Source organism: Myodes glareolus, chromosome 24, assembly GCF_982192425.1.
Source record: "Myodes glareolus chromosome 24, mMyoGla1.1, whole genome shotgun sequence".
In the NCBI taxonomy this organism is placed as follows: Eukaryota; Metazoa; Chordata; class Mammalia; order Rodentia; family Cricetidae; genus Myodes; species Myodes glareolus.
In genome coordinates this window covers 17519937-17545740 of record NC_142049.1, presented here as the reverse complement: position 1 = coordinate 17545740, position 25804 = coordinate 17519937, and the positions used below count along the sequence as shown (strand labels likewise).

The following is a 25804-nucleotide window of genomic DNA, read 5'->3' as shown; positions in this document are numbered from 1 at the left end:
GGATCTAAGCAGAGGGAGAAATGAATGAGATCAAGAGAAAACAGGGCCTCTGAGGGACCAGGACAGGACTCTCAGAGCAAGCAGCCCCAGGGGGCTGAAGGTCAAGAGAGGAGGAACCAAGTAGAGGAGTAGTGGGCTGTGGCTCGATGGTTGAGAGATAGGACGTTAGGTATGTGTTCATAATGTCCCACCTGTGATGGTGTGGCTTGATTGTGATGATGTGGCTTGCGTTTCTACCTGCAGGTTTAGGGAAGTCCCGTACATGCTAGGGGCTTCTCGGAAAGCGTGTTCTTCTCCACATGAAGCTTCAGCCTTTGTTTGGTGAACACATCACACACACCTTTATGCTACCCAGTTATTTATTTAAGCAGTAGCAGCAGATTCTTGGCAGGTCAGGAGGTGTCGGGCCTGCTACCAGCAGCCAGCTGTGCCATTATGGCCCTGGAGGCTTCCTGCAGGGTCATCTTCAGAGGGCTTTGTGACTTCTCCCCAGATGTCTGGATGCAGCCCGTCAAAGCTGATATCCAACACGGGCAGAGCCAGCATGCGCTGCCCACATAGCCCCGTGCCGCAGTCATGGCGCCTCTCATCTGCTGTGGTTCTTCCAGGGCCCAGGAGACCTTCATGCAGTGGGACCAGTGCCGCCGATTCTACAACTTCCTCATGGCCGACAACATGAAGAAGATCATCCTGTCTCACAGGTATGCCACCTTCTCTTCTGTCTCAGGGGGTGCCTCAGGGTAACTCCTGCTAAGACGCGACGAGGAGGCTCTTCGCCTGCCATTGTGTACCCAGTGAGAGTAGCCGTGATGGGACCTGTCATTCTAAGTGTCTTCCTCCTCAGGAGGCTGCTGGGAAGGGCTTCAGCCCTGGGTCTTGGCCAGTCCTCAGCTTCAGCCACGTGACAGGAGGCTCAGAGTAGCGCACCATCGCCTGCCTGCTCAAGGCTCAGGCCCTTTGAGCCGTGCGGAGGGAGCAGTTGGCCAGGGGATGTCAGCAATGGCTTTGCTCTAGTTATTTCCATATCTAGAGTTTCCATATATTTCCATATAGAGAGTTGGTTTCTCTCCCTTTTCTGTGGCTCTTCCCTTCCCCTCTAACTAGACGGGGGTGTGTGGAGACCCCTGCTCCCTTGGCCTCTCCACACCTCTATCCCTGCCAGCATCTGCCCACGGGGCCCACACTGTCCCTTGAGGCCCATCTCAGTCACCCTTCTCGCTTCAAGCTGGTTGTCTGAGGCTTCCTCTGGGTTATCAACTTGTGGGTCTCAATCCCCTAGGGGGTTGAATGACCCTTTTACAGGGGTCACCTAAGACCATCAGGAAGCATGGATATTTTTACATTATGATTCATAACAGTAGCAAAATTACAGTTATGAAGTAGCAAGAAAAATAATTTTATGGTTGGGGTCACCACAGCATGAGGAACTGTATTAAAGGGTCACAATACTGTCCTAGAGCCTGGCACCCAAGGAACACTCAAGAAATACTTTAGTGGGGACTCTTGGCACCGCCATGAGGAAAAAAAAAGCATTCTAGGTGATCAGTTTCTTGGTCCTTTTGGTTGGTTGGTTGTTTTGGAGGGGAGTTTTGGGGGAGGTTGAAATTGTTTGTTTTAGTTGTGGTCTCACTGTGTTGCCTAAGTTGACCCTAAACTCTTGAACTCAAGCAATCTTCCTGCTGCAGCCTCCTGCATATTGGGCCCACAGGCATGCGCCCCAGTGCTCACCTCTTAATTTCCTCCCTCCACCGTAGTGATTAAAACAGCATTGTCTAGCTCAGCTTAGCCACACACCCCAGACCAAGCTGAGCTTCCTGTGAGTGGACTCACATGGTACCTGAGCAAGGGTGGTGCTCACAGACCCTCAAACTACAAAGCTACAAGGCTTGTCCTCAGGGCCTTGTGTCAGGTTGGTTGAGGAGAGACTTCTGTCCCCTGTGCCGAGGCAACGTCAACAATCCTACTCAACTATGTGATTTGAACAGCGGTCACATGCTGACCACTGAGTTGGAGGCAGCCCAGCTGCAGTTCCGGTGGGTCTGATTTACTGAGGCTCTCTAGCCAGATGGGTGAAGTTAGAGTATTTAAGTCCCTATGTCTGCACCTCTAGAATGGAAGTGCGAGTGTTGCTAAAAAGTCCTGAAGGTTCATTATGCAATTGCTAGCAAATTGGGAAGGCATGTTGGTGTGTTTACCATAGAAAGCCAACTGACTGAAATCTGAGGGAAACTTTAGGCTCTGAATCCAATCCTTTGCCGCCTTATTTGGGAAAAAGTAAGTTCTAAGAAAGGATGCTGATCTTCTTTTGGAGGTTATAAATGGATACAGAGCCCCGCGTTTCTGGCATGACTGTTTCCTACTGTCGCGCCAACCCTCAAAGCAGACCCAGTCCTCCCTCGGCTGTGTGACTGAGAACACCAGCTTGGAAGGGAAGTCCACCCTGCCCGTTGTCATCCCTACCATCATTGTCATGTCCTAAATGGACATTCCTCTTCATAGAAACGACCTCTGTATGGATCCCACTCCTCTATCTCCACAGATGCACAGGTCCAAACCATAGCGGATGGAGATCACGGTTAGTCCTGGCTTTATCTGTGCCGAATGTGTGCAAGTTTACCTCCTGAGAGTTTGTTTGGAGGTCCTAGCAGGGGGTCATAGCTACTTGTGTGTCCTTGACCGAAGACCATTTCTTGTTTAGGGAAGGTCATCCTCTTTGACCAAGCATGCAGCTCCTATAGAGACACACAGAGAGCTGTGAGGGGTGAGGGGGTCACCAGCCTAGCCAGCCTGATCACCCTCACACCCGCAAGTTTTTCACTCATCTCCTAAATTGTATAGTCAAGTCTAGCAACTGTTTTCATTCCATCCCTAATGTCATTGAGAGGTGACTAAGCATGCAGGAGATGGCAGGGTTACATGCACATCCTAAAGCCAGGTATGCTGGCACATGTTCTTGTCCAAGCTACTCAAAAAAGAAGAGACAAGAAGATTGCTTGAGCCTAGGAGTCTGAGAACAGCCTGGGTAACACAAAGAGACCCTGTGTTCCACCCTATCCCGTTCCACCACTACCACCCTCCAATCCTGGAGTATCTATAGATTTGGATCTCTGAGGAATATCCTTTTGTTGTTTGTTTTGTTTTGCTTTGCTTTGTTTTGTTTTTTCAAGACCGGATTTCTCTGTGTAGTCCTGGCTGTCCTGGAACTCACTCTCTAGACCAGGCTGGCCTCAGACTCACAGAGATCCGCCTGTCTCTGCCTCCCGAATGCTAGGATTAAAGGCGTGCACCACCAGCGCCCGGCATCTGAGGAATATTGTAAAACTAATTGCCTGTGAATACCAAGGGACAGCTTTTCAGCTGACACCGTGGAGAGCTGCTGATTCTGCCAGATGCCAAAGGGGTTACTGGTTTGCTTCCTTGTTAAGCAACACGAGCAGCTTGTAAGGGAGCAAGGGCCGGCCAGCGGTTGGCAGCATCCACACCGGTGTAAACCTGAATCCCCGTGTTTGGCTGGCTGCCTATCACTCTTCCTGGGCCTCCTCCCCTGTGCTAAAGGCTGTATAATATCCGGCCAACTTGAAACCTAGTCTTCAGTTTATCTTGGTACCCTGGAAGGAAAAGAGGGCTTTAAAGTTCATTTTCCTATGCATGCTCATCTTGAATATTCTAAAGGCACAAAGGAGCCAGGCTTGATAGCACATTCTTGTAATCTCCGAATGTGGGAGGTAAAGGCAGGAAACTCAAGAGCCTGAGGTCATCCTTGGTTACCTGGGGAATTTAAAATTAGCCTGGACTACAGGGGACCCTGTGTTTAAAAAAAAAAAAAGTAAGTAAATAAACAATACAAGTAAAAAAAAAATAAGAACTGGGGCTGCAGCCTACAGTAGAGTGTTTGCCTAGCATGCCTATGACTCTAGGTTCAATCCCCAGTAACACAGGGAAACAAAAACCAAAAATAAATAAAAGACTGGAGGGCTGTATGTTTGATTTACCGTAACTCTGGTCCCGTGGCGACTGGCGCTCCTGGTCTGCCCGTGGCCAGGAAAGCCGGCTTCACTGTGGTGGCTTCTCTTCGGCATCGCCTTGTTCACTTCTGTGTCTTGTTCTAGACAAGCTCTTTTTGGAGACCATGTTAAGAAACCCCAGAGCCTGGAGGACACGGACTTGAGCCGGCTCTACACAGCAACATCCCTGATGCAGATTGATGACAATGTGATGAGGTGGGTCCCCAAGGCCAGCTCTGCCGGCGCCACTGCCTTGCTCCCCTTGCTTCGGCGGCTTCTTCTCATTCCATTCAGAACCTAATGCTTAGGAGAAGGGATCGTAGGAAAGTTCTCATCTCTTGGAAATGGGTAAAGACTCTGACCATGTGGCACGGGCAGCTTGAACTGGTGGGTGAAGTATCTCCACCTAGTGGTCCCCCTCGTCAACACTGATATGTCCAACACAGGACAAGATCAGCGCCCCCCCAGGCCTGCCTTTGCAGTGTGCGGGGGCAGTTTTTTTACATGGTCAGAATGCTTATCCAACTTCGGTGGCTGAGGCTATCAAAAGCAGATGACCAAAGGTAGACCAAGAGACCTGTAGGTTCCCGACAACACATGGAACCACTTTCTGGGCATGGGGAGGAGGCGAAGAGGCTTCTGGGCAGAAGATGTAATCCCCACCCGGTACTCTCATTCAGTCTTTCCCTGCCTGGACTTGCGGCTCCTATGATCTCACCTCTGCTGGCACCGACACCTCCTAATTGAAGTCAGAAACTTGACTTGTAGAGCTGGCCTCAGACCTTGTCCCTGTCTTTCACATTTCGCAATCCTTTGACACGGTTAGACGTAGCCTAAAGCATACAGGTCCTCCTGGATAGTTAGCTGACTGTTGGCCTGAGGCTGTGAGAGCTCTATTTTGTTCTTCCTTTCCTTTGACACCAAGTAAATTCAAAGGGGCCAGTTACTGCTTTCTCAGAGCAAATAAAAACTATGGAATTGCTAGTCTATTTAAAAGGAGGAAATTGTCTTAGGGTTTTCATTGCTGCTAAGAGACACCATGACTGTGGCAACTCTTATAAGGAAAGCATTTCATTGGGGTGGCTCACTTACAGTTGCAGAGGTTCAGTTCATTATCATAGTGGGGAGCATGGTGGCATGCAGGCAGAATAGCGCTGGAGAAGTAGCTGAGAGTCCTACATCTTCCAGGCAACAGGAAGTCAACTGAGACACTGTGCAGGATCCTGAGCGTAGGAAACCTCAAAACCCTCCCCCACAGTGGCACACTTCCTCCAACAAAGTCACACCCACTCCAACAGAACCACACCTCCTAATAGTGCCACTCCCTATGAGATTATGGGGGCCAATTGCATTCAAACCACCACAGAAATAAACGATGCCTAGCTCTCTTAGGGTACCGTATATAACTTGCTGTGGTCCTAATAAGGATAGAAAAGTAATTTAATTTTAATGTAATATAAATTTCCCATCCATCATCATAATTTAAGCTCAAAAGGAAAAGCCCCTCAGTTCTTGTGAAGGCCTTCATCATCTGTAGTATTGGGTGGTGGCGGTTCTGTAATCAAACTGCTCTGGCAGCTTCCTCACAGAGTGGTCTCCAGCAATGCTGGAGGAATGGAATGCTTTGGAGACCACAGAGGACAGAGTCACACATCCTGGATGTGATCTCTGCGCACAGCCTCTTCCCCACTAGGGGACTCTAATGGTCTAGCCTGAGCCTTCTGGGTCCTTTCCAGACTGGGGAACCTAAGAAGGCTGGAGGTGGAAGAGATGCTCAGCTCTAGGGGAGGCACAACGTCTCGGGGACTTGAAGTGAAATGGAAGGGCCACGTTCAGAGCCTCTTAACGTAGGAAAGAAAGGGAATTTCAGAGGTCTTCTGGCCTGCGATAGAATTTGGGGTCTCGGCATCAGAGCCCAAACTGAACTCTCCAGGCCTCACAGCCCGGAGCTGAGCAGAGCTGTCAGCGTCTCCGGTGTTGTGAGACCTCAGGTGGCCAGTGACAGGTACTGCTCCTTGAGTGGAGGAAACTGGTCATGTCTTAGTCTCCAGCACACTTCATTCCAGCAGCTCCAGGGTAACGCTGCTGAAAACGGAGTTCTAGCTCATACATGTCTGTGGCCCTGAGTATCTCGTCAAAGATAATAAACGATTTGATGCTGCCTCAAAAAGATGCAGTAGCCAGTGATGAGTATTACAGTTTATATTGACTGAGATTTCTCCAGGCTGGGCGCATGGAAGCCCTTCCATACCGTCTCACAACACCATCAGGGAAGGTCTTGTCTTTGATCCACTTTACAGTGAGATAGCTAAGACCCAAGAATCTTGAACATGTGCCTGAGATTGCCCAACCAGAAAGTGGCAGGGCCAGGATTTGAATCCAGATCCTAAGCCCGTGCTCTTGACTCCAAACTCTGCCGCTTGCGTTCATTTTGGTGCAATAGCTAGAACCATAGAGAAGCCGCTGCCTGTGTGGATTCTGCCATTGCAGTGAGTTAGTGTGGAAAGCAGACAGTCATCGGCTCAGCTCTATAAGAGATGTCATTTTACCTTTGTGTGTGTGTGCTCATGTTCCAGAAAGTTCCACGGCTATAACTCCCTGAAGGAATACTATGAGGAAGAAAGCTGCATGAGATACCTGCACAGGGTGAGTGGCGGCCCCGCCTCAGAATCAGTGTCACTGCAGCCAGCTTTGCCCAAAATACATTTTCTAAGTTCCCTGGGGGAAGCGGGGCCAGAATCTGGTCACCATCACGCTAGTTTGTCACTCAGACTTTCTATTGAGCTGGTTGCCCTTGCTGTGACTGCCATAGTCTCAAGTCCCAGAGCCACACTCAGACCAGGCTTCTCTCAAGTCTGTGAAATTGCCTGAGGCAGTCAGGTTATCCTCAGACATCCTTTTGACCGTATAGTAATAAAAGCACCTGTATTCTGCCGTGGGTTCTCATGGGAGATCCATCTGACTTTCTTGCTGCTCTTGACCCTGTCTTGTGGCCATTTGTATCTTACTAACATGCTGTCTAGTACTGAACTCTCAGATTTCTGCCACGATCTGGTAAACACAGAATAAATTGGGGGAGTTCTGTATCAAAGTGACAAGAAACATGCCTTCTGAAACATGTACTAGGCATGGTAACATGCACCTGTAATAACCAGTACTCAAGAAGCTGAGGCAGGAGGATTGCTGTGAGTTTGGTGCCAGCTTGGTATACTTATACCCAGCCAAGCGAGAGCTGCGTTGAAAGACCACAACTCAAAAGCAAAAAGAAGGCCAGCAAGATAGCTCATCAGGTGAAGGTGTTTGCCACCAAGGCTAGTGCTCTGAGTTCAAAACCACATGGTCCCACCAGGTCCCACATGGTGGAAGGAGAGGAGTCACTCCCAAGTTGTTCTCTGACCTCGCATGCATGAGCGCACACGCTCACATAGATGCACAAATTGATATCATAAAACAAATTAAAGGTAAACTGGTTTTGATCTGTTCTTTTAGCACCTATGGCAAACCTTGTGTTTCCTAAGTTGGTGACCAACACAATTCCCGTATTTCCTGAACCAGCACTGAGCCAGACTCCTCCCTTCTGCCGTGCACCGTTGCTCTTATGCCAACACACAGCTCCCCATGTATCGGTGCCCACAGGGGTGGCTGTGAGTTATAGTTCTGCGACTGTCGTAGCTATGGCTTTCACCCAGGCCTTTGGCAGGCCAGAGTGTCAGGAGAGCACAGCCATTCAGTGTGTCAGGGTGGCGGTTCAGAATAGTCTGAGTGCCCCCATCAGCACCCTCTATACTCTAAACCAAAAGGAGGCTCTTATTATCTGTCTTACTAATATGCGTATTGAGCACAGTCCTGCCAAGAGCTCCCTGCCACCCACCAACCCGCTCCTATTTGTTTGTGCAGTTTTGTTGAAATAGGTATTGAACCCAGGGACTTACATCTGCCACTTAAGTGCTCTGCCACTGAGAGACATCTCTAAAGCTGGGGTTTTTGAAATAGGGTATTGAGATAAATATAGATACAGATATATATCTCCCAGGCTGGCCTTGAACTCACAATTCTTTGCCTCTGCCATCCAAGTTCTGGGATTATGAGGGTACACACCTGACTCTCACTCCTGTTTGCATCTTTCAGGTTCTTCTAAAAGGTCTCTTTTCCCTCTAGTGAGATGCACGTCACTATTTTTTTTATACTGTAAGCCAAAGGATGGATGGATAGATAGATAGATGGATGGATGGATGGATGGATGGATGGATGGATGGATGGATGGATAGATAGATAGATAGATAGATAGATAGATAGATAGATAGATAGATAGATAGATAGATAGATAGATAGATAGATAGATGGATGGATGATAGAAGTAGATAGATAGATAGATAGATAGATAGATAGATAGATAGATAGATAGATAGATAGATAGATAGATAGATAGATACAGACAGACATCTTGATGCTGTCATTTTTCTGAGAACTGTGGCTAATGTTAAACACTGAAGATAATTGGAAACACTTGTGAGTAAGGACAATTAAGCCTCGTCTCCCATGAGCACACAGATCTCCTAGGGCACTGGCTGACCTGCTGCCAGGTGGTGGTCACAGCAGACTTGTCCCTCCTCTCGCTGCCAGTGACAGTGAGGCATCCTTAAGGCTCCAGTCCAACGAACTGAGCTCTGAACGTTCCCCTTTGCTACAAAAGCATGTCTGGGAGGGAGCGGGCCGTGTAACGCCAGTGTACCTTCTTGCTGCAGATATACGTGCCTCTTATGCTGGTTAATGCAGCTGACGACCCCTTGGTGCACGAAAGCCTTCTGACCATTCCAAAGTCTCTCTCAGGTGAGTCTCTTTCCGCTGTTTTCCCAGCCCCACAGCAGATTACCGCTGTCCGTCTTGTCCCTTTCGCTGTTCTGTCGGCAGATGGAGACAAGCCTCGGGAGAGGGGCAGCCCATGGACTGATAGCCCTGGGCTGCAAAGGCCCCTGGGTAGAACCTTCTAGTCTTCCATCCTGGTGCAGGAGACAGGACCATTCTTGATATCCATCACCAAGAATGTCCTGTAGCGGCGTTGTCTCAGAGCTGTCGTTCCGCTAAGTGGGAGAGCCTGACTCAAAGAGAAATTTAGAGCTAAAATTTGCCCTAAAAGGCAACACAAAACAGAGCCCATTCTGCTCCCTCTGATGACAGCCTCTCCATCTGCCTGGAGTTTTATAAGCAGCTGAAATGGCGAAGAACGTTGCTCACAGAAACACCATGCAGGCTCAGTCCATCCCAGGGTTGGCGCTACAAGGGAGGCAGAGGGAGGAAACATGAGGAAAGGCTGGGGCTCCACTTACTTCGCCGTGCAGTTTCAGGTCCCTGGGGTATCATCTCCACAGACCTCTGTGATTACATTTCCTCTTGTAAATACAGTAGCCTAAAGGAAGAGCTAACCCTGTGGCCCCTGCTACCTCCCCTACAGCTGCAAGAGCAGATAAGGTAGCAGAAGAAGCCGCCTCACAGAGCTTCTTCCTGCTCAGGAAAAAGGCTGTGGGGGAGTGCCTATTTCATGACAAAAACTATCTCCTATCAACCCCTAGCCACCCTCAAGACCCCCAGCAGACCACACCACAGCCCACTCAGCCACGCGCAACAGCACCTATCTCCTGAACCAAAAATAACATTCGCAGGATGGCGTTAGCTATCCCACAGAATAGCAACCAGAAAGGAATAGTGGAGGAAGCAAGACAAGGGCCTCGTCCACTACGTCTCCCCCACACCCTCCACCCCCCGGAAAACATAGTTCCCATTGAACTTGGCTGCCTCCTCTCCGCACCTCTCCAGTAGCCAGAGATCAGCTTAAACATGGACCCAAAGTCCAGCTTCAGGCCCTCAGCTCTCAGGATAGCCATTTAGCTCACGGCACTGGGAACCTGGGCATCTTTTACACACCTCGCAGCCTAAGCCTTAGTCCTGAAGATTGACATCTGGCTTGAGAAAACACGGACTGCATTGCCTCTCCTTCCTCTCTGACAAAGAGAGGGCTGGAATTCCCTCCTCTGAGGCTTCCCACCCTTGGAGTTATCTAATCAGTGTGTGCATTTCAGTAAGACGCCCTGAGGAATCCAGGTGCACAGAGCTGGGAGGCACAGCCAGTCGGCTGGGACGGGACCCTTCAGCACCACCTCCTTCATCCACTCTCTTTTATCCCTAAGGTTGTAACTTAGTTATGTGAAGGTCAGGGTGTAGCTTGGGTTTATGGAGCTTTAAGTATGGGTTTGAAGGAATTCTGAAGCTGGTGCTCATTCTATGAACCAGATGTTATTTCTTTATTTTGGTGGTGCTGGAGATTGAACTCTGGGGGTTTCCATATGCCAGGGCAGTGTTCTACCATTGAGCTCTGTCCCCGGCCCTTTTGGTGCCCATTATACACCAAACTCATGAGGTCCTGCTGGCTTGCCTGCCCACTTGAGAAAGACAGCACAGTGTGCATGGTTAGATACCCACTTAGGTACCCTCTGAGGAATGCCGAGGCTCCCCAGCTTCCTCACCTTTGCCCTCTTGCTCTGGAGTTAATAGGATGCTGTAATTCTGCTGCCTTTCCCCCTACAGAGAAACGGGAGAACGTCATGTTTGTGCTGCCTCTGCACGGGGGCCACCTGGGCTTCTTCGAGGGCTCCGTGCTGTTCCCCGAGCCGCTGACATGGATGGATAAGCTGGTGGTGGAGTATGCCAATGCCATTTGCCAATGGGAAAGGAATAAGTCCCAGTGCTCAGACACGGAGCAGGTGGAGGCCGAGTTAGAATGAGGCCTCCGGACTCTGGTGTGCTCCTGTAGCCCTCCTCTGGAACCCGTGGCTGTTTCAGGTCTCCCATCTCCCTCAGTGACCTGGATCTGACCTCATACCATCAGTGGGGGGCCACCCATCATGCAACCTGTCTTAAGTAGGCGGCTCTCCCTGGGAGCTCCAGGCTATTTTTATGCTTAGTTACGGGTTTTCTCCATTGCGTTGTTAGCCATGGTGGCAAGCTACAAGATTCTCACCCTTCTGTCCAGCTTCAGTATCTGATCGCTCTTTCATGCCAGTTGTATCTAGTTTTCTAGTAAGGAACGCATCTGAGCTGCGGTTTTGCTTTGCCGATCAAAAAGGCCTCTCTCTGAGAACCGTGAAGGATGTGTGTCACTTGGTGATGGTTGTATGTGCCCTCACAGAGTCCCCAACAAGAAGTCAGCATCTCTGACCAATGCTGAAGAAAAGGACTTAGCTTTGGATGTCTGAGAGCCTGGTGCCTCCTAGGCCTGAGTTTTGCCACTGAAACAAAGGAAATTTCTTGAGTCTAAAGCCAGTTCCTTCTCACCGTCTTCCTGAGACACCTTCCTCCCGCCTTGCTGCTGCTGCTGAGAGTTGCGTGGGGCGCTTGTCTAAAAATTCAGCCTCTCGGATCCCTCCCCTCAGAGAGGCTGCCTCAGTGGGTTTGGGAAGGGGTCTGGGGATTTTAATTTTTGACAAGTGCCCCAGGGAATTCTCATCACCCAGCAAACTGAGGGAAACCCCATACTGTAATACCGCCCCTTTAAATTCGGAACATCTTGGTGGCTCATTTAATTGGCATTCATAAGCCACAATGTCTCTTTGCTCCCAGAGACCTCCGAAGCAGCATGGTCTGTTTTAGGACTCCCTTTGTGTGACCTCAGTGTGGGGTCCCTGAAAGGGAGAGGACATTTGGGCTGAGCCTGAGCTCTGCCTCTTCCCGGATGTGTAACCCTGGATAAATCCCTTTGGGCTTGGCTCTCTTCCCCTATTAAATGGGGGATTTGGGCCAGGTAGATTGCTGAGATGGCCACCCTTTCTAAAGTCCAGCGACAAACTCGGCATGCTGAGGTCTGAGGGAACCTCCCTCTGGGGGATCCTGAGAGTGGATGACAGGGCTCGCAGTTTTTCTCCTTTCCCCGTTTCACATAAAGAGATTTAGAGTCTTAGTCGCTCACTTGTGAGTTTAGGTTTTCGTCCCAGGTCCAGCTCACTCTCAGTTTTGACACCAAACAACTCAAAAGTTGGATCTGAGTCTGGAGAAATGTATTTCCTGCTGAGAGGGGAGGGTTTCCTTTGGAAGTCAGTGTGTGGTTAAATAGCCTGTGTGTTGTCTGTTGGGTAAGGCTTTCCAAGCTGTCTGCTCGAGTGGGCATGTCACTGTAGGGTTCAAGTACTCTTCTCTTCTCCTTGTGGCACTTGAATCCCTGAGAAGCTTCACTTGGAAAATCCACAGTTCCTCTCTGGAATTAAATGGACCTGTGGATGAATTGCTTGGATACTGTTAAAAAAAAAAATTTTTTTTTCTCTGCTTCATCTTCTTTGGCTCCAGGACTGAATGAAATACAGTAATGGGTCTGTGTGGATATTTATGGAGCCACCTGTACCCCCGAATGCCAGTTCTCGGGGCTTCGGGTGCAATAGTTTGGGGGCTTTGGCCCCCGAGGGACTGTGACAGGAATGTCTGTAAACTGCAGAGCTGCTCTCCGACAATCACTAGGTCACCCCGTCACGTCCTGAACGGACATTCTCCCGGAACACTGAGACGTCTGAGGTCCCCAGTTTCCTTTGCTATAATCTCTTCACGTTCAACAAATTCTGTCACCGTGTCCCGCCAATGGTTGTCATTTTTTCTGTTGCTTTTTTTTTTTTTATGTTCCCTTGGCACAGATTGGCACTTTATCATTCACCCCTCAATTTGGAAGCTAACTCTTCTCTGTCAGTTTTCCCTCCACCCAACTGCAGCTGTTAGAGGACTCACAGAGTTCCTGCTGCTGCCTTGATCCCTTAAGACTTGGAAAGAAATAGAGTTGTCACCATAAGGGAATAGAGTTGTCACCATCCCTAGTAAGGGGCTCCCTGCATTTGCCTGAGGTCATCTCTTTCCAAGACCTGACTAAGCAGTAGCTTGGGTACCACCTGCTTCAGAGAAAAGTCACCCTGTTGTTACACCTAGGAGGATGTGGGGGACTGTCCTGGGAGCCTGATCTTTGCAGCAGGCCACACCCCTGGAAGTCCAGCCCCTAGGACGGGCGGGAGGGGACTCGTGCCAGCTGCAGCCTCCGCAGTGTGTGGCTCTGAATGGCACTGGCGTCCCATTTTGCTTCGCATGAAATCAACTGGAGCTCTTTATTCCTGCTCCGGGCCCTCAGGCATGGAAATGAGACCGGGGCCATGGCAGTCTGACAGGAAAATTCTTGTTGGCCCCTGAATGAGAGCACAGAAGCATGAACGTGGAGGTGCCAGCTTGCCTAGTGAATGAGGGGACAGCCCTCTATGTAGGTCAGCCCCTCTCCTTCCTCTGCGCTCCCTTGCTTTCTTTCCAAAGTCATCCGTTTCTAATGATGATGTGAATTGCCTGCTGGCTCTCAAGGACTAACTTGAACCAAAGGCTGAAGTTGTGGCGAACATTTGAATATTCTGTCTTAAAAATCAAGAAGGTAAATTATAGAGAACTAGACAAGTCTATGGCAGGAATAGCATTAAAACCCAAGTGCGGGGCTGGAGAGATGGCTCAGAGGTTAAGAGCATTGTCTGTTCTTCCTAAAGGTCCTGAGTTCAATTCCCAGCAACCACATGGTGGCTCACAACCATCTGTAATGAGGTCTGGTGCCTTCTTCTGGCCTGCAGGCTTACATGCAGACAGAATGTTGGATACATAATAAATAAATAAAATATTAAAAAAAAATAAAATAAAATAAATAAAACCCAAGTGCGGAAGGCACCCACATTACCCTAGCTGTGATCCCTCCCTCCCAAATAATCGGAAGACATTGTCTTCGGTCAAATTAGCTTGGAAAAAAATAAGTGATCAAGACCGTGCAGTTAGCAGGGAGGCCCTGCTTTTACTGCGATGACTTGGCATTGTCCACCCCTGGGCAGAATGGCGGTGGGAAGTTTGCCATACCATCCATATTCCTTTCATTTCTGTGGCATCTCACGGTTACGGGGGACCTTAGGAGCTCCTGGAATGTTCCCGAAAGGGAAGTCTTCCTTTGTTCGCATGGCATTCCATTATCAGGGTCAGGAGGCCTGTCTTCTCGTCCCCAGTGGCTCTGGCTCATCCTGCATCATCACTAAAACTGCTTTGTCCACTTCTGGATCATTTGCTCAGTCGCTGCTAACCATTGTCTGAAGCTGCAGGTAGAAACAGGTGACTCGCGACCCCTAAGCTCTTCTTGAGAGGACTTGGAGAGAGGAGCCCATTCAGCTTTTCCTAGTTAGGGCCCTGGACAGAGTCCAAAGCCATCTTAGCCTCTCTTCCTGTCTTCACCATTAAGGCATTTCCCTCGCCATTCTGAGGGTGGTCCTGTGACCGTGACAGGTGAGGGCCACCAGTCATAAGGAAAGTACCTCCGGCCTTCAGTGTGACCAGGCAAAGCATGGACAGTTGCCAGAAGTCCTCCTGTGCAGGCTGGTTCTGAACCCAGACTGCCCTCAGCTGAGCCTTCTGGGTAGCTGAGCTGACAAGGCTGGCATCCGGATGAGAACTCTCTTTGTAAGCGGCTGACTTGAGGTCGAGTTTGCCAGCTCCGGGGACACAAGCACATGTGTTCTTGTTTGTGTTTGTCCCGGAAGCAGGTGCTGGATATGGGGGAGGCTTCTCTTTTCCCATGGCCTTGATTCTGACTTTGAGTGACAGTTTGGGCAGAAGAAGAAATTGGAAAAACAAACAAACAAAGTGGAGTTGGAGGAACGCCTGGGTTTCCCTGTAGACACGCAGGAAAGTTGTTAGGGAGCATGTCACTTCCGCGTCCTGTCACGGTCTCCCCTGGAACTGTTCTCCTTACCCAGAAAGCCTTAACTTGCTAGAAAATCCCCTGGTATGACAACACCGTGGCGGAAATTCAAACCCTTCTGCTTTGAAAGTTTGAAGCCAAGCCACAGTCAACCAGAGAATTTCCTCAGGTGGCCCGGAGGCTGCTGTGATGTTCCCCCCCACCTCTCACCCCCACCAACACGAGCGGTCTGGAACCGCCCCTCCACCTGTCTTCTTTGCCTTACTCTTCTCAAAGCCACTTTGGATCACTCAGATGCTTCGGGGGGGTAGGGGCCTGCTCGGCATTGAGGTGGCAAGCGGTTGGGGGCCAGGCGTCTTCCACCTGGTGTCTAAGCAAAGGGCAGTGTCCCCTCCTCGTAGACCAGGACTGTTTGTCCTGAACTGTGGCCACAGCTAAGGACACAGGAGCAGGCCTCTGCTGGCTAAGGAACCAGAACGGCATCCAGAGCAAAGGCTGCCCCGCCAGCCTGTCTCTGCCTCCAGGTGCTTTGCTACAGCCCGGCATCCTCTGGTCGTGGTCCTTAGAAACAGGCCACGCAGTCCGGCTTGCCAACAGTCCCCAGACATCCAGAACCTAGACCGCTGTCCCTTCTGGAAGAGTCCGTCCTCCATGTTTTCCAACTGTGTTCCTAGCATATGTGTAGGTAGAGCTTTCACCAATGCCTAATAAAGAAGTTGAAATTAATTTCTAATTGGTAGATAAAGTCTGACACCCTGAGTCTCGTGAAAGTTCTCAGCCTCTAACTAGACTCCTGTCAGCAAAATCCATTACCTTCCGTCTCCCCGTTCTGGTCCCCTTTAGCCAAGTACTCTTCTATTGCCATAAACTGGGGACAGGCCACTTCTGACACCTGCAGAAGTACCCTCAGTCTAAGTGGGCATTCTGCCCCCAGACCACACCACAGAGCAGTCAACATCACCTAAAACAATTGCCAACCTCCTTGGTCCCCAAGGCCCATCACTGCTCTCTCAGGCCGCTCCCGCAAGGGAGCCCAGTTCCTGGCTATGGAAGCTAGGCTCACTTTGGTCTCCATTTTGGCCTCTTTAGTTTCCCTAACGCACAAGTCGGCATAGAATGCTGTCACCTTCCCATCCCCACACCCATTCCAGGTGACCTGGGTCTCTCCCACAGCCTCAGGCAGACCTTCACTGTTCCTGAGCTACTTTCCCCCACTGCCAAGGCCTTAGTGACCCAGGGCTGGGGCGGGGGAGGGAGCCAGTCCGCCTGCCTCCCTCTTCCTGGCTAAACTCCAACCAACCGCAGTCTTACGTTGGCAGAACTGCTTCCAGACTGATTTTTGAGAACCATCACTTCCACATTCCTGATTCTCGCTCATTTCGTTTTGTTCTCTCTGGGTTTTACGGAACTCCAGATGCTACCCTGGAAATACCGTATTTTGGAGTCCGTGCTCTGAAAGCCCCTGCCTGTGCTGCTGTATCTTTCGACTCCTCCAGCACCAGGCATTTCGGACTTGCACTTAGCAATGCAACTTTTTCTAAATACGAGGATATTTACCTTTATTAAGAAATTATACTAAGCGACGGCGTCCTTGATTGTTTTATGTTCTCACGTTACTTTTGATTCTACTCTGATTCCGTGTGGTGGTGAACACAACGATCATTACAAACAAAAACTGTAATTTTGTTATCTTTGATTCAATGGAATTTCTTTACTTAAAATAAAGAGTAAAAAGTGTAGAGTGCTTGTGTGTGCTTTGTCTAGGGAGGGTTTTCTACATCTGGGCATGAAGACGTGGCTCTGGATAAAGTGCTTGCTGCACAGGCGTGAGGACCTGAGTTCGGATCCCCAGCACCCGAGCCAGATGTGGTAGTGCATTCCTGTGAATTATATGACTAGAAGGCAAAGATGGGGGGATCCCTGGGGCTTACTGTCTGATTGGTCTGCTTACCTGAATAGAACTCCAGGTTCACTGAGAGACCCTGTCTCAATAAAAATGAGTAGAGTGATGGGGAGGGGGCATACAATGCTGACCTTTAGCTTCCACAGGAGAGCACACATGCATGTGTGCGTGTGTGCGCGCATACACACACACACACACACACACACACACACACACACACACACACACACACAGTATTTCCTGTGTCTCCGTCAAAGCACGGGGCTTAGTGGCACAGTGAGGTTAAACGAATACCAGACAGGACCAGTTCACACAAACCCATCCTCTTCAAGAAAGCAAGCCAAGAATCTGAAAGAAGGAAGGAAGCAACGTTTTACGTTTACTTCCTAAACTGAGCCCTGTAGACAACCACAAGGTCAAGTTGGAGTGGTTGAGTAGTTGTAGTGGTTCCTTCTTTTTGTTTTCTTGAGACAAGGGTCTCGCGTAGCCTGGCCTGATCTCAGTCTCACTCTTTCTAAGACTGCCCCTAAATTCCTGAGCTTCCTGCCTCTGCTGGTTAACAGGTGTTGGTGGTGATGTTTTCTTCTCCTTTGGACCCATCTTAACCCCAACAAAGGGTCTTCCAAGGCCAAGCACTGACTCCGCCAGGAGAGCTGCAGCACCTCCTGGAGCCCTTTGCTTAACCTTCCTCCTTCCCCATTTATGCAAACCCTTTGACAAGATCGGCACTGTGAGTGGGGAAGGTTGGCTTTGCAAGACAGATTACCAATACCCAAGAATGCCCAATATCACCTTTTAGAATCCCCCCATGCCCTGTCACTTAACAAATCACTCTGTTTTGATCTAAGAGAATCAACTTGTAGAGAATACTGCCTAAGGGTTGAGGATTTAACTCAGTGATAGAGTACTTGCCTAGCAAGTACAAGGCCCTGGTCCAGCCTCCAGCACCAAAAGATAAAATGTGGGAAAGAAAATACTGCCGGGTTGGAGAGCTGGCTTAGCAGTTAAGAGTACTGATTGCTCTTCCAAAGGACCCGGGTTCAATGCCCAGCACCCGCATGGCTGCTACCATTTGTAACTCCAGTTCCAGGGGATCTGATATTCCTATTTAGCCTTAGTATGGGCCCTGCATACACAGACATACCTTCAAGCAAAATACACATACATGTAGAATAACAAAAAAAAAATAAAATAAAATGGGAACGATTTCGGGTCTGGGATGTTAGGGGAGTGGGTGCCAACAACATGTCATTTGCAACACCTGGGCAACCTGCTGGCATTTGTGTTTTCTTACTCCAACAGAATGGATATATTTTTCATTATACCTTTCATAAACAGGTCTTCAGACATGGTTTTATTGAGAGGAGGCAGGAAGGACAGATGGTGGCATTCGTATATCCTTCAATATTAAGGGCACATTTGTATTCTCTAGTGTAGAAAGGAGTCCACACGTGCATGTTATTAGTAGCTTAACACAAACTGTTAATGGCTCGTTCTGCATCAACCACATACTCCCAGTCCAGGTGCCCCTGGGGAATTGCAAGGCTGGTAGCAGAAAGTGCTAACTAGCCGTGTGTTGCAAGGCGTTGCAACACCTAAGCCCCAGATAGCCAGAGAGTGAGGGAAGAAAACAAGGGATGATAAGAAGAGAGGTGCGGACAGAAACCTCAGGAACGTGGCTGGCCCCTTCCCGGAGGGGCGGAGCGGCTGCAGAAGCTGTCTTTGTTCCTCCTGCCTGGAGATGAACATAAGGAGGGCTTTTAAAGCCGCTAAATTTGCTGCCGTGTCAGATCTCCCGCTCTCCGAATAAAGCACAGTTTAAAGATTCAGTTCCTGGGGTTAGGGAGACGGCTGGGGGTGAAGAGCACCCACTGCGCTTGCTCAGGACTCGAGTTCAGTTCCCAGCGCCCACATCAGCATCAGGCAGCTCACGGTGACCTGTAACTCCAGCTCCACAAGATCCAACACCCTATTCTGATTTCCACAGGCACTGATTCATACACACATACATGTGTGTCTGTGCACGCGCACACACACACACACACACACAATTTAAAAAATATAATCTTTTTCTGGTATTCCTGTTATACTGTAAGTAACATTGCCTCTGGTGAGGAGGACCCAGTGTTTAACTGGATGGCCCTCCATATTATAGTCCCCACCTTCATTCTCTCCCTCTCTCCCTCTCTCTCTCTCTCTCTCTCTCTCTCTCTCTCTCTCTCTCTCTCTCTCTCTCTGTGTGTGTGTCCCTAGGGCAACTTACAGGAAGTGACCACTTTTATAAAATACATTGCAGGCAGGCCTTTAATTTTATTTAAAGGACAGCTTGCTCTACATACCAAGTTCCAGTCTAGCCAGGGCTACATAGTGAGACCCTGTCTCAAAAAAAATAAATATTTTACCAAAGACATTACAAGCAGTTGGCTTTGAACTGCTGAACCTTTCCCCAGATAAAACAAACTCCTCTCTCCTTGTGGCTCGGGGCCACCCAGAATGTTCTTCCAACACTCTTGTTGAAGTACCCAGCATCTCTACTGAACAAACACTGGTTTCCTCTTGAAGTTATTGTCTCCTTTATCTTATGTTCACATCACCATCTCTCTTCTCTCTCCTGTCTGTGCCTCTCCCGTGCCCAGATTATAATGAATAAATTAAATAAGGCCAACAGTTGTAACATGAGGGGCCGGCTTGTTGGGGTTTCTGTCTGGCCCAGTACCCCAATAAGCCAGCAAGTCCCAAGGAAAATCACGCACAAGACTCCATAAGGTTATAAACTGATTGGCCCATAGGGTCAGGCTTCTTGTTAACTCTTATAACTTATATTAACCCATTATTCTGATCTATGTTAGCCATAATGGCTCCATACCTTTTTCAGCTGGGCAGGTTACATGCTGTCTCTTCGGTGGTCTGTACAGGAGTGGCTGAGAGAGCTTCTGCTTCCAGAATACTCCCAGTCTCTTTGCTCCACCCCTACTTCCTGTCTGGCTTTCCCGCCTATACTGCCTGCCTGGCCAATCAGCGTTTTATTAAAATATGATTAACAGAATACAGATAATTCTCCCGCACCATTTCCCTCTTTTTTTTTTAAACAAAGGAAAATACCCATAATCCATTTGTTGGGAACGTGGGCGTAGTATTTCAGGCTACTTCCTGCTGGTTGGGGGCGCTGATGATCTTATGGGGACCTAAAGAAAACTTAGAGTTATCATCAAGTCCTGACTGGAGTATCCTGTGAGTCTTGATCATCTCAGGCAGCAGTCTTGAACCTGTTCTGGATGAAGAACTCAGACATCTGGGCCATCTATTCCTGTCAGAGATTTTTCAGGTGGCCTCCTTTGGTGGAACTTGATTTTTCTTAACTCAGAATGAATCCATAGCCTCTCATTTTCTGTGGAAACAAAAGCAAAATCTCTTCTCCAAAGTAACATACCTTTTGACTTCAGTTTTGAAGCCAAGGTATTTTCAAAATTCCTATCTTGGGTTAGTTCAGCAGCATTTATAAACAAAAGTCTTTTAGCAGTTGTTGCTCCTTCCTCAGCAATCAAACAATTTAAAGAGAGCATAATAACATACAGTATGAAGATTCTCTGTGCATTTTCCATCTTTATGTGGCTTTATTTTAACCTCTATTTCTTTTATTTTTACTTTTTGAGACAGGATCTTTGTATATCTTTGTCCTGGAATAACACTGTAGACCAGGCTGTCTTTGAACTCACAGAGATCCTCCTGTCTCTGCCTCCCCAGTGCTGGGATTAAAGGTGTATGCTACCACACCTTGAACTCACAGAGATCTGTCTCTGCCTCGCAGGCATTGGGATTAAAGGCGTGTACTACCACACCTTGAGGTCACAGAGGTCAATCTACCTCTACCCCTTGAAGTCACAGAGGTCAATATGCCTCTGCCTCCCAGGCATTGGGATTAAAGGTGTGTACCACCACACCCAACTACTCTCTTTCTTTCCTTTTAACTTTAAGAACTTTAACTTTTAGCCTGCATATACACACTGTAAACCATTTAGAGGTTTTCTTCCTCTTTGAATCTCTCTTTACTGTATATTTTTCTTTTTCTGACCATATGAGTCTTTAATTTACTAAGCAATATGGAGAGCTGTGGCTTTGACGGCTAGATCCAGCTCATTCCTTAGCTTTTCAGCCTCAAGGCTGAGGTACCAGCCAGAGCTGTGTTCACTGCCACAACTCTATGGCATTTCAAGGTCCTTGCCAGCAAGCAAGCTGCAGCATTCTGCTCACAGACCACACTCAGTCAGACTGCCTGCCTGAAAGAGTCAGCGATTGCCTTGGCAGGACAGCCCAGAAAGCCGGCATTTTAAAACAGCGCAGCTTTTTTCCTGCTACGGCTGAAAACCGAAAAGCATGCATTCAGCTTTTCATCAACACCGTTTAAGTGTTTCGTGGCAGGACCTCTTAATGAGCTGCAAGGTTTTGCAGCTGAAGCTGAGTCAGGAAGCCTCTCTTAGATGAGAGCATTTGCTTGCCTCTAGCAAGCAGAGCAGAACCGAAAAATTGCTGCTACCAAGAAAACATACTTCACTCTATTCTTTCCCAAACTTTCTCAGGCTTTCTGTGGATTCATTTATCCACGTCTGGGCGCCATATGTAACATGAGGGGCCGGCTTGTTGGGGTTTCTGTCTGGCCCAGTACCCCAATAAGCCAGCAAGTCCCAAGGAAAATCACGCACAAGACTCCATAAGGTTATAAACTGATTGGCCCATAGGGTCAGGCTTCTTGTTAACTCTTATAACTTATATTAACCCATTATTCTGATCTATGTTAGCCATAATGGCTCCATACCTTTTTCAGCTGGGCAGGTTACATGCTGTCTCTTCGGTGGTCTGTACAGGAGTGGCTGAGAGAGCTTCTGCTTCCAGAATACTCCCAGTCTCTTTGCTCCACCCCTACTTCCTGTCTGGCTTTCCCGCCTATACTGCCTGCCTGGCCAATCAGCGTTTTATTAAAATATGATTAACAGAATACAGATAATTCTCCCGCACCTCTCTCCTTGTGGCTCGGGGCCACCCAGAATGTTCTTCCAACACTCTTGTTGAAGTACCCAGCATCTCTACTGAACAAACACTGGTTTCCTCTTGAAGTTATTGTCTCCTTTATCTTATGTTCACATCACCATCTCTCTTCTCTCTCCTGTCTGTGCCTCTCCCGTGCCCAGATTATAATGAATAAATTAAATAAGGCCAACAGTAGAGGCTAAACGTGGGTAGTAACAGAGTCAAAGCAATTTGAAGGCAGAGTCCCATGCTAGCCACTTCCTAGCCATTTGACGCTAAGCAAGCATTGTTAGATTTTAATGTTTCTAGTGAAGAAGATAATAATAATGCCTTTATCTTGGTGGCAGGACACATGCCTTTAATTTCAGCACTCAGAAGGCAGAAGCAGGAGGATTGCTGAGTTTAAGCCCAGAATGGGGTACATAATATAAACCCTGGAAAATAAAAAAGGGGTGATAATTGAAAGGCTCAGGTAGTATTTTTCATAGTTTCTATGTTATTTTTTAAAGATTCTTTTGGTAGCCAAGTGGTGGTGACACACACCTTTAATCCCAGCACTCAGGAGGCAAAGGCAGGCGAATCTCTGTGAGTTCGAGGCCAGCCTGGTCGACAAGAGCTAGTTCCAGAACAGGCTCCAAAGCTACAGAGAAACCCTGTTTCGAAAAACCATTGGTCATTGGTATTTTGCCTGCATGTGTCTCTGTGTGAGGGTGTCAGGAGCCCTGGACAGGAGCTACAGACAGATAAATCCGGGTCCTCTAGGAAGAACAGCCAGTGCTCTTAACCACTGAGCCATCTCTCCAGTTTCATTTTCTATGGGTTTTTGTTTGTTTGTTTGCAGTGGCTTTTAGCTTGGTGCACTTGCTTCTCGCAGAACAGAGTAGAACCTGACATTTTTCCCATGGTCCAGCTCCACACCAGAGCATCTAAAACTCAAGGCCCATGGGCAAAGCAGAAACAGCTTGGGTATGTAATTACTAGAACATTCCTGGGCTTGGAGAGACTGAGGAACTGCAGATGGGCACCATCAAACCCAGTCCCATAAGTTTCCTTCCTTATGCAGTCATATGGAGAATCCACAAGGCAGACGTGAGGGGCTGACTTGACAGACTCCATGGGAGGTAGACAGGGAGAGAGGAGCCATGACCAGGTAATAAACATGAGAAGCTTCCAAGGTGGCCTCTTCCTCAGTCTCCTGACCTGACACAAAAGCCTGGCACCTTAAAACAAAGGCCTCCTGGGACTCTTCTCCCACCAGTGGGGCTCCATCTGACGTCCTGGCTCAATAAGTTCCAGGCTTTATCAGGTCATGTCACACAACAGTTGTGGACCAATCATCCCATCTTTCTTCAAACTGACCAGCCCTAAATCAAAGAGAAAACTCTTCAAAGACTTAAAAATCTCCAGCCCCCAAGAAGAGGCTTGACCTTTTTGGCTTTCTGAGCCTCCTCCAACCCCCTGCTTTGCAGAGGGTCTTTGTGTCTCATTTGTTGCGTGTGTGTTTCCCCGCCCCCAATAAATGCCTTTCTTCAACTATCTGCTCCTGTTTGCTGTGTTTGAGATTCCTCTGCTGCTGTCTCACTCCAGTGTTGGGAGCAGTGAGCCCCCAGATCCTGAGTTTTTTGTAGACAACTTGTTTTCCCCTGATCAGAGTGCCTACAGCTGCTCTGAGCATGAGACCCTCAGGAGTTCCTGATGGCAGGGGAATGGTTTCTGGTGCGTTTGGCTAGGGCGTGACTATCCCTATATAAGCTGCCCCTGGACACAATAAAGGGCTTTCTTGGGGCATTCTGGCATCAAGGATGACCCGTGTCTCTGTCTGTCTGTCTGTGAATCTGTGTGTTTCAATCTCCAGCCCCTTGCCCGGTTCACGAACGGTATGGCGGCGCATAGAGCGCAGATAGGCGTGGTGCGCGGCGCTCGAGATCTATCCTGCCTTTTAATTCTTTAACTGGCAGAGAAAACTAATTGAATTAAAACCCCCAGACTATGTCAGGCTGGTCCACATGCTGTGGCCCGCTGGCAAGGCCAGTTCCGCCCAAGTCACTGTGGGACTGGAAACATGTCAATGAGCTGGCACACCAGACGGAGCACATAAACGCACCAGAACCTCTGCAGGGTTGGGAATGCAGCTCACACAGAGCCCTGGGTTCCGTCTCCTGCTCTACATAACCAGGCACTACAGTGTATGTCTCTAGTACTTGGGACGTAGAGGCAGGGGGAGCTGAAGTTTAAGGTCATCTTCAGCTACATAACAGCTGTAAGGCTGGTCTGGACTGCATGAGATCCTGTGTTAAAAAACCAAAACTCTGGGCTTAGGCTGGGGCCAAGGCAGAGTTCTCCCCACTCCCCAAAGGATCCTAGAGGGTGGAGCGGATCAAGTTACAAGTTGTCACGTTGAAAACTTTGATGGGTTCTTGAACGTGCAGTCCCCCGGAAGTCTTGTTTAAAATGCAGGTTCTGATCAGTAAGTCTGAATGGAGCCTCAGAAACTGCAATCCTGGCAGGCTCCCAAACACAGCGATGCTGGCAGGCTCCCAAACACAGCGATGCTGGCTTCCTTGGAGTTGCCCCTGGAATGGAGATCCGGCGAGTTTCAGGGAGTCTGCAAGCTTCTGGGTCCAGAGCTATGCTCCCCCACCCTGAGAAACAGGAGCAGAATGGTCCAATGCACTCTCTTGGTGTGTCTCTGTCTCTTGACATAAGACAAAAGCACATGCTTCCTCCAGGAGCCTTAGAACGGGCTGCAGTGTTCTACCATCACCTGGTGACTCAGCCCCAGGCAATGGCCAACTCAATTCAGAGTCTCTGGAGTGAGGACACTCTCCACCTGCACCTGGATGAGTGGCCTTCAGAATCTGCCGTCCAAATTCTGCGAAGGTTCACACACAAGGAGGGCCGAAATACACAGCTTCAATCTTCCAACCCGTATCCTGCTCCAGCCAGTCTGCAGCCGATGCCTGCCCCCTGACAGATGTCTCCAGGTGGATGCTACTATGTGGCCCAAATGGTTGTCATAAAACTTGTGGTCCTTTGTCCCCATTCCTGTGGTTTTCAAGAGTATTTTATTGTCCTTCCTGTACCTCATTAGTGCAGGAGGGTGGAACACTTGAGAAATCACAGATATGGGAGAGGGAGGGGCTCCAATCTTACGGGGCTGAAGAAGTCAGTTTTAACATTCAAGGTCTCCCCACATGTTCTCCTAATGGCAGGATCACCTTTCCCAGACAGGGCAGTCCCACGGCCCATCACCTTCACCCTTCCTGTCCGTGCCCTTAGGCTGTGCCATGCAAGGCCACTAGGGGGCAGTGTGAATACACAGAGCAGCATCACTGGGTCCCAATCCATGGTTTCTCCCACAAAAAGCCACTGATTTCTCTTGTTATGAGGATTCTGAGCTAAGATCTTTGCCTTGCTGACTTCAGATGAACTCCAGCATCCTCTTGGGACTCAAGTAGGAGCCAAGGTTACCCTGAGAGCTTCCTAGCCACAATTCCTGGCCAGAATCTGTCTGCAATGGTCTCCCTATCCTTATTTATAAAGTTGGAGCTACCACAAACCAGCAAGTCTGAGCGTACCACTACATTAATTCCATTAAATTATTTTCATATTTTAGTGTGTGTGTGATGGTGTGGTGTGCCTGTGGAGGTCAGAGGACAACTTGTAGGGGTCAATTCTCTCCTTCTACCACATGGGTCTTTGTGATTGAACTCAGGTTATCAAGTTCTTGTGGCAAACCGCTTTACCCTACGACCCACCTCACCAAGCCTGCGCTGTTTCTTACATCTTTCCATGCCGAGGTTTACAGTTAGTGTTCCTTACCCGAGAGGCTTCCATCTTTATGGCATTCACAGGAGGCTGAAGCAGAAGGATTGCCACAAGTAAAAGGCCAACCGGGGATACAGAAGGGACCCTGTCTTTAAAAAAAAGAAAGCAAGAAAGAAAACAAGATATGTCTATTCATATAGGTGTGTGTTCATTTATACATTTATACAGCCTCACTGAAATGTAAGAAAGAGAACTTGTGGGTCAGAGAAATTCTCAAAGGTGTGAAAGCAGATGGGAGTGGACTGACCTCAGAATTCCGCCAACAGTTGAAATGCCTACAGCAGGTATACAGCACCAAGAGTT

At 48.7% G+C, this 25804-nt stretch overlaps 1 protein-coding gene across 1 annotated transcript in view; it reads left to right on the top strand.

The window, feature by feature from the left end:
* Abhd2 (abhydrolase domain containing 2, acylglycerol lipase) overlaps positions 1-16484 on the top strand; it is an 88227-nt gene extending 71743 nt beyond the window's left edge. The window contains 5 exon segments of the mRNA XM_087901466.1: positions 609-701; positions 4110-4220; positions 6581-6650; positions 8750-8834; positions 10587-16484. Coding sequence (XP_087757592.1) covers positions 609-701; positions 4110-4220; positions 6581-6650; positions 8750-8834; positions 10587-10783 — 556 coding nt within the window. The 3' untranslated portion in view covers positions 10784-16484.
* Positions 16485-25804: the final 9320 nt, after the last annotated feature.